We start from the raw sequence: 9,619 nt of genomic DNA, 5'->3' as shown, positions 1-9,619 counted from the left end.
TTTTCTATTTTGTTTCCATTTATCAATACAAATATTGATTGAGAATCTACCATGTGCCTGACACTGTGAAACACGAAGTTTAGCAAAACATATCAGTCCCCTGGGTTCATGAAACTTGTAGCTTAATGGAAGAGACTGGTATTAGTAAAATAATTAAAACAACAACTTTAAAATAGTCTGTACTAGATTAGATATAGGAAAACCAACTAAGAGGTTGTTGTGACCCTGGTGAGAAATGGGCTTAGTCTGTGGTGGTACATGAATTGGAAAGAGTCTAGGAATTTCTAAGCTATGTGGTCCGTAATTTTTGTATGCATATGCCATTAAGTATCTAAACAATTTGGATCATTTTTCTATTACACATATTATATACTGGTTTAAATAAACATTTTTTTCCTCCCTCTGGGAATTTTGTGCAATTATACTAGTGTAGGCAAACTCACAGTAATAAAAGTATTTTAAAATATTTTTAGCATGGCCCTGGCCAGTGTTTCTCAGTGGTTAGAGCATTAGCCAACATACCAAAGGGTCATGGGTTTGATAACCAGTCAAGGGCACATACCTGGTTTGCAGATTCCATCCTGGTCATTATCATAGTCCTGTGGGAGGCAACCAATCGATGTTTCTCTCTCTCTCTACCCGTTCCCCTTCCTCCCTCCCTCTCGTCCACTCTCTCTGAAAGATCAGTGGAAAAATATATTCCTGGGTGAGGATTAACTAAAAAATATGTGTATTTTTAGCATGAAAAATCATAAATCTTTGCAGATTTCCAACAGACAGAAATAAATTAATTTTTTAAATTCTCAATTTAGAACTTGTTCCTTAAAGATAAGCCTTCTATTCAAAAGGTCTTGGTATGCCTAAATTTTTTTTAAAAAATGAGTCATCAATTTGAAAAACTAGAGATTAAGAATCAAAGTTTATAATTAACATAGTCTATAATATTTTCTTTCAGTTCACAATGCTTTGTAACTGATGAAACATTTCAAAAAACATGTTTGAGTCAGTAAAGCTAACACATGTGGAATAAAAATTTCCTTTCCTCTTTATTCTCTTTTTCTTTGACACAAACATTGAATAATTATTTTTCAGGGAATTGTGTCACTAAAAATATATCTTTTTATGATATTCATATGAGTTTTCTCAAAATAGCATATAATTATAAATTAGCAATCATTGAAAAAGGTGTGTTCTTTGTGTTTTATAAAGATACTAGTGGCCCAGTGCATGAAATTTGTGCATGGAGGGGGGGTTCCCTCAGCCCAGCCTGCACCCTCTTCAATTGGGGACCCCTTGGGGGACATCCCTCTTGAAATCTGGGACCACTGGCTCCTAACCGCTCACCTGCCTGCCTGCCTGATCACCCATAACTGTCTCTGCCTGCCTGCCTGATTGCCCCTAACTGCCCGCCCCTGCCAGCCTGATCTCACCCCCAAAAGCCTCTACCTGCCGGATATCACCCCCAACTGCCCACCCCTGCAGGCCTGATCTTGCCCCCAACTGCCCTCCTCTGCTGGCCAATTTGGTTCTGATTGGTCAGTTTCTATGCCAGTGTCAAAAGCTCTGCCTCCTAGGCAGCCATTGGCTCCTCACACTTCACCCAGATTTGGTTCTGATTGGTCGGTTTCTATGCCAGTCAGTGTCTCTGGGCCTATCAACAGGGCCTGATCAGAAAGGCGGGGCTGATCAGCAGCCCCCCGTGGAGTCCTGGAGAGTAATGGAGGTGCAGCTGCTGGCCAGACTGGGAGAGAAAGAGAGAGGCAAGTGCTGATCAAAAGCTGCCACGTAGGCAATGGATCAGTCCCTTCTTCTCTCTTCAAGCCTCTCTCTGGCCCTGATTCACAGCCCCCTCAGCAGTCAGTGCTGGGCACTGTGCCTGCAGCAGAAGCGGTCAGTGCTGGGTTGCCAAGGCAACCCAGTGCTGACTGCAGGACTGACTTCCGGTTGGTCAAGCCTTGGTCGTTACTGGTCATTACGACCCAGGGTTTTTATATATTAGGATATTTTGAATGATTACATTAAGAAGATCACTGAATTTTCAAACTTTTTCCTGAATAAAGTTGAAAAATAAATATACTTAAGAGATTACAGGGGTCCCCCGGAGCCGGCCGGCGGGAGGCGTGGCCGGGGCAGACGACTGGGCCTGCGGGGCCGGGAGCAGCAGGGGAGCGGAGGGCGGGCGGCGGGAGGGAGCCGAGGCCCCGGGCTGGGCGCGAGCAGGGCGGGCCGGCCCCGCGCTCTCTCCCCATGGCCGGGGGTGGGCCGCGGTGGCGGCAGCGCTGATGGGCCCGGGGCGGGCGGGCGAGCGGGGGCCTGGGGCCGCGGGGAAGATGAGCGCTGGCCTAGAGCAGAAGGAGCAGCAGGAGAGGCTGCGGGAGGCCGCGGCCTTGGGGGACATTCGGGAAGTGCAGAAACTGGTGGAGAGCGGGGTGGATGTGAAATCCCAAAATGAGGTCAACGGCTGGACCTGTTTACACTGGGCCTGTAAACGCAATCATGGGCAGGTGGTCTCTTACTTGTTAAAATCAGGAGCCGACAAAGACATTCTTACCACAAAAGGAGAAATGCCAGTCCAGTTAACATCAAGGAGAGAAATCAGAAAGATAATGGGAGTGGAAGAAGATGATGATGGTGACAGCCTCCCCCAGATGAAGAAGGAGTCCGACCTGCCCTTCGTTCCCAACTATTTTGCCAGTCCAGCTTTCCCTTTTATCTACACCCCCGTGGCAGAGGATTCGGCCCCACTGCAGAATGGGGGCCCCTCCACACCCCCTGCCTCACCCCCTGGAGACAGTTCCCCTGCATTGCTCCCCCCTGGGGAACCTCCCCTGCTGGGGGCCTTTCCGAGGGACCACCCCTCTTTGGCACTGGTTCAGAATGGGGATGTGTCTGCCCCCTCCGCTGTACTCAGAACACCAGAAAGCACAAAACCTGTGTGCCAGCCACCAGTGAGTCAGAGCCGATCACTGTTCTCTTCTGTCCCGTCCAAGCCACCAGTGTCTCTGGAGCCTCAAAATGGGACATATGCAGGACCAGCGCCAGCATTCCAGCCGTTTTTCTTCACCAGAGCATTTCCATTTAATATGCAAGAGCTGGTACTCAAGGTGAGGATTCAAAACCCATCTCTTCGAGAAAATGACTTCATTGAAATTGAACTGGACCGACAGGAACTCACCTACCAAGAATTGCTCAGAGTGAGTTGCTGTGAGCTGGGTGTTAATCCAGATCAAGTGGAGAAGATCAGAAAGTTGCCCAACACCCTGGACAAAGATGTTGCTCGACTCCAAGATTTCCAAGAGCTGGAACTGGTTCTAACGATAAGTGAAAATAATTTCCTGTTCAGAAATGCTGCATCCACACTGACAGAAAGGCCTTGCTACAACAGGAGAGCTTCAAAACTGACTTACTAATGCCGCAGGGACTTCTATCACCGAGTATCGTGACAGTGTGCGTCACCTCTGGGCCAAGGACAAGCCATTGATCTCAATGCCTTGGATGCCGGAGGGCCGCTGGTGCCACTGAGTAGAGCACACTGACATTGTCCTGCCCGGGTAGGAAGCCCCTGACCCTCAAGCAGTGGTGCCACTCTTCCAAGCCTCTTGGTGCACAATAAACCTATTGCTCCACGCTGTGAACAGTGGAGAAGTGGTCTGGAGAGGCAGAAGCGGCGGTTCTATATCCGGTGGGTTTTACCTGCAGCATGTAAGAGAGCGGTCCGCAGATGCTGAGAGAAAGGAGCCTATTTCTAGCCACTCCTGTTGACAGTGCACCTGAAGGGCCAGGATGCGCTCAGCGTGGCGTTGCGTGCTCACAACTGTCCTGAAATGTGAACTGACTCGAGGAAAACAGGTGCTGGACAGATGGGTTTTAGTGTGGCTGGGGGCTATGAGGTTCCATATAACATATTTATAAATGTTACTCAGGTGAAAAGTATTTAAGAACACAGTTACCTAAATGTAAATATGCTGTTAACCAAAAGAGCTTCCCCTCCCCCACTTTTCCCTTTGTAAACACTCATGACTCCTTCTCTGTCTCCAGTCAGCCATTGCCAATCCCTAGACAAGCACCTCTGCATTCACTTCCTTTTGTGGTCACTAGAGGGCTCTCTGATGCCTTCCAAAAGAGCAACCGCCTTTTTTTGTTGTTGTTTTGTTTTAACTGAAGTGATTCCTGCCATCTCCGTGTTTAACTGCACCATATGAGAAGAGCACAAACATTGCCTGTCCATGTTCTCTACTTTCATTTTCCACTAGAAATGAAATGCAATTTTTGGACTGAATCTGTTGCTGTTTTAAAGGTTATTGTAGGAAAATGAGCTAAAGGAGTTAGCATATTTATTTTTGTATAAAAGATAAAGATTATTTTGAAATTATTAGGATTTTTAAACAATTCTGAAATCTGTTGCTTTTATCAAGTGCACATGGGACATTTTCAAAGATAGACCATATGTTAGGACATAGGCAAAGACTCTCCAAATTCAAGAAGATAGAAATCATATCAAGCTTCTTCTCAGATCACAGTGGCATAAAACTGGAAATCAACTACAATAAAAACAACCCAAAGAAATCAAACACATGGAGACTAAACAGCATGCTATTAAACCATGACTGGGTTACCAAAGACATCAAGGAAGAAATAAAAAACATCATGGCAACAAATGACAATGAAAACACAACAATCCAAAATCTATGGGACACAGCGAAAGCAGTCCTGAGAGGAAGTTCATAGCTCTACAAGCCTACTGCAAAAAACAAGAAACAATGGTAATAAATTACCTAACCAAACAACTCAAAGAGTTAGAGAGAGAGCAACAAGAAAAGCCCAGTGTAAGCAGAAGGAAAGAAATAATAAAGATCAGAGTGGAGATAAACGACATAGAGACCAAAGAAACAATACAAAAGATCAACAAAACCAAGAGCTGGTTCTTTGAAAAGATAAACAAGATTGATGGACCTCTAGCCAGGCTCACCAAGAAAAAAGAGAGAGGACCCAAATAAACAAAATCAGAAATGAAAGAGGTGAAATAACAACAGACCCTGACGAAATACAAAGGATTGTTACAAAATACTACGAACAACTCTATTCCAACAAACTGGACAACCTGGAGGAAATGGACATATTCCTAGACAAATACAACCTTCCAAAACTCAATCAGGAAGAATCTAAACAGCTCAACAGGCCAATAACTATGGAAGAAATTGAAGCAGTCATCAAAAAGCTTCCGGCAAACAAAAGCCCGGGGCCAGACGGCTTCACAGGAGAGTTTTACCAAACTTTCAAGGAAGAACTAAAACCTATCCTCCTCAGACTATTCCAAAAAATTCAAGAGGAAGGAACACTTCCAGGCTCCTTCTATGAAGCTAGCATCACCCTAATACCAAAACCAGATAAAGACAACACAATGAAAGAGAATTACAGACCAATATCCCTCATGAACATAGATACCAAAATTCTCAACAAAATCCTAGCAAATCGGCTCCAGCAATACATCAGAAAGATCATACATCATGACCAAGTAGGATTTATCCCAGGAATGCAAGGATGGTACAATATCCGCAAATCAATAAATGTGATACATCACATAAACAAATTGAGAGATAAAAACCACATAGTCATATCAACAGATGCAGAAAAAGCATTTGACAAAATCCAACACCCTTTCTTGATAAAAACTCTCAACAAGGTGGGAATAGAAGGATCATACCTCAACATAATAAAAGCTATATATGATAAACCCACAGCAAACATCATACTCAATGGGCAAAAACTAAAACCATTTCCCCTAAGAACAGGAACAAGACAGGGATGCCCACTCTCACCACTCCTGTTTGACATAGTACTGGAAGTATTAGCTACCGCAATTAGGCAAGAAGAAGAAATAAGAGGCATCCAAATTGGAAAAGAAGAAGTGAAGCTGTCCTTATTTGCAGATGACATGATATTGTACATAAAAAACCAAAAGATTTCATCAAAAAACTAATAGACTTAATAAATGAATTCGGCAATGTAGCGGGATACAAAATTAACGCCAAGAAATCTATGGCATTTCTATACACCAATAGTGAACTTAAAGAAAAAGAGACTAAAAAAGCAATCCCATTTACCATCGCACCAAAAAAATTAAGATACCTAGGAATAAACTTAACTAAGGAGGTAAAAGACCTATACGCGGAAAACTACAGGACACTGAAAAAAGAGATAGAGGAAGACGTAAACAGATGGAAGAACATACCATGTTCATGGATTGGTAGAATCAACATCATTAACATGTCCATACTACCCAAAGCAATCTACAGATTCAATGCACTCCCCATCAAAATACCAACAGCATATTTCACAGACCTAGAAAGAACTCTCCAAAAATTCATCTGGAATAAAAAAAGACCCCGAAAGGCCGCAGCAATCCTTAGAAAGAAGAATAAAGTAGGAGGGATCTCCATACCAGATTTCAAGCTGTATTACAAAGCCACTGTTCTCAAAACTGCCTGGTACTGGCACAAGAACAGACATATAGATCAATGGAACAGAATAGAGAATCCAGATATCAACCCAAACCACTATGCTCAATTAATATTTGTCAAAGGAGGCATGAACATACAATGGAATAAAGACAGTCTCTTCAATAAATGGTGTTGGGAAAATTGGACACACATATGCAAAAAAATGAAACTAGATCACCAACTTACACCATACACAAAAATAAACTCAAAATGGATACAGGACTTAAACATAAGACGGGAAACCATAAAAATACTAGAGGAATCCACAGGCAACAAAATCTCAGACATATCCCAAAAGAACTTTTTCACTGACACTGCCCCTAGGGCAATGGAAGCTAAAGAGAATATTAACAAATGGGACTACATCAAAATAAAAAGCTTTTTTACAGCAAAAGAAACCATCAACAAAACAACAAGAAAGCCCACTGCATGGGAGAACATATTTGCAAATGCTAGCACTGATAAAGGTTTAATCTCCAACATCTACAGGCAGCTTATGCAACTTAATAAAAGGAAGATAAATGATCCAATAAAAAAATGGGCAACGGACCTAAACAGAATATTTTCAAAAGAAGACAGAAGGAAGGCCAAGAGACACATGAAAACATGCTCAAAGTCACTTATTATCCAAGAGATGCAAATCAAAACAACAATGAGGTACCATCTCACACCTGTCAGAATGGCTATCATCAACAAGTCAACAAACGACAAGTGTTGGCGAGGATGCGGAGAAAAAGGAACCCTCGTGCACTGCTGGTGGGAATGCAGACTGGTGCAGCCACTGTGGAGAACAGTATGGAGTTTCCTCAAAAAACTGAAAATGGAACTCCCATTTGACCCAGTAATCCCACTCCTGGGAATATATCCAAAGAAACTAGAAACACCAATCAGAAAGGATATATGCACCCCCATGTTCATAGCAGCACAATTTACAATAGCTAAGATTTGGAAACAGCCTAGGTGCCCGTCAGCAGATGACTGGATCAGAAAACTGTGGTACATCTACACAATGGAATACTATGCTGCCATAAAAAAGAAGGAATTCTCATCATTTGCAGCAACCTGGATGGAATTGGAGAATATTATACTAATTGAAATAAGCCAGTCAATGAAAGAAAAATACCACATGATCTCACTCATTTATGGATAATAAAGAACATTATAAACTGATGAACAAAAAGATAGTTACAGAGACATTAAAGCAACAAATAGACTTTCAAATTACAGGGGGAAAGTTAGGGAGAGGGGGGGGTAGATAAGAAATCAAACGAAGGACTTGTATGCATGCATATAAGCATAAACAATGGTCGCAAAACTCTGGGGGGTGAGGGCATGTGTGGGTGTGGGGTGGGGGGGGCAATGGTAAGATATGTACACATATAATACCTCAATAAAAAAAAAAAAAAAGAGATTACATCTCCACCCAGCTTGTGTGAGTCAGTGGTTGAGCTTGGAACTATGAACCAGGAGGTCACGGTTTCATTCCCAGTCAGGGCACATGCCAGGGTTGCAGGCTTGATCCCCAGTGTGGGGTATGTAGGAGGCAGCCTATCAATGATTCTCTCTCATCATTGATATTTCTATTCCTCTCTCCCTTCCTCTCTGAAATAAATTAAAAATATTTTAAAATTAGAGGCCTGATGCACAAAATTAGTGCAAGAATAGGCCTTTCTTCCCCTGGCTGCCGGCAGTGGCTTCCCTCTGGCACCTGGGACTCGGGCTTCCCTTGCAGCCCTCGCTTCATCTGGAAGGTCATCTGGGAGGACATCTGGTCTAATTAGCATATTACACTTTTATTAATATACATAGAGATTAAGTTTCTTAGAATTCTCTCCTAATGTTATATATCTATTATGGTCTCTTTTCCACAAAGATCTAGTTAAACTCACCATTCTAGAGAAATTTCAGAAGATGGCCATATTTTTTAAAATTATCTTTATGTATTAAAAATGTTTCTTAAAATAAGTCATCATAAAAAAGTATTAATTTCATTGTTTATCTGATAGATATTTTTAATATATATGTATTTTAATATTTATTATTGAATGTATTGCATATGTCCCCCATTTTCCCCCATTGACTTCTTTTAGCCCACCCCCTTTCCCTACCCCAGGCTCCCACTACCCTGTTGTCTGTATCCATGGGTTATGCATATTTGCATACAAGTAATTTGGTTGATCTCTTTCCACCCACCCACCCTCCCTTGCCTTCCCTCTGGGATTCCTCAGTCTGTTGCATGCTTCTATGTCTCTGGATCTATTCTGTTCATCACTTTATGTTGATCATTAGATTCCACATATGAGTGAGATCATGTAATACCTATCTTTCTCTAACTGGCTTATTTGGCATAGCATAATATTCTCCAGGTAAATCCATTCTGTTCATATGGTAAGAGTCATTTCTTTTTTTACAGCTGTGTAGTATTACGTTGTATAAATGCTCCACAATTTTTTTATCTACTCATCTGCTGATGGGCACTTACACTGTTTCCAAATCGCAGATATTGTAAATTGTGCTGCTATGAACATAAGGGTGCATATATTCTTTGTGATTGGTATTTCAGGATTCATAGGGTATATTCCAAGGAGTGGGATCACTGGGTAAAATAGCAGTTCCATATTTAATTCTTTGAGGAAACTACATTCTGTTTTCCATAATGGCTTCACCAGTCTGCATTCCTACCATCAGTGTACTAGGGTTCTCTTTTCTCCACATCCTTGCCAACACTTGTCATTTGTTGATTTGTTGATGGTAGCCATTCTGACAAGTGTGAGGTGATACCCCACTGTCATTTTAATTTGCATCTCTTGGCCTTCTGTATGTCCACTTTGGATAAGTGCCTATTTAGGTCCTTAGCCCATATTTCATTTGGATTTTTTGTCCTCCTTTTGTTAAGTTGTATAAATTCCCTATATATTTAGGAAATTAACCCCTTATGGGATGAATCATTGGCAAATATATTCTCCCATGCAGTGTGCTCCCTTTTCATTTTGTTGTGATTTCTTTTGCTGTGATGAAGCTTTTTATTTTGTTGTAGTCCCACTTATTTATTTTCTCCTTAGTTTCCATTGCTCTAGGAGATGTATTGGTAAACATATTGCTCTGAGAGATGTCTGATA

General features: G+C 42.0%; 1 protein-coding gene across 1 annotated transcript; it reads left to right on the top strand.

Annotated features, from left to right (window-relative positions):
* Positions 1–2,328: 2,328 nt before the first annotated feature.
* Positions 2,329–4,208, top strand: LOC307096316 (ankyrin repeat domain-containing protein 40-like). Its single transcript, XM_079765905.1, has one exon. It carries the CDS (start codon positions 2,331–2,333, stop codon positions 3,408–3,410), a length of 1,080 nt encoding a protein of 359 aa, XP_079622031.1. The 5' UTR covers positions 2,329–2,330; the 3' UTR covers positions 3,411–4,208.
* Positions 4,209–9,619: the final 5,411 nt, after the last annotated feature.

This window comes from Cnephaeus nilssonii (genome assembly GCF_951640355.1).
Source record: "Cnephaeus nilssonii genome assembly, chromosome: X".
Taxonomy (NCBI): Eukaryota; Metazoa; Chordata; class Mammalia; order Chiroptera; family Vespertilionidae; genus Cnephaeus; species Cnephaeus nilssonii.
Note: the sequence above shows the minus strand (reverse complement) of the source record. Positions and strands in the feature narration are given on the sequence as shown.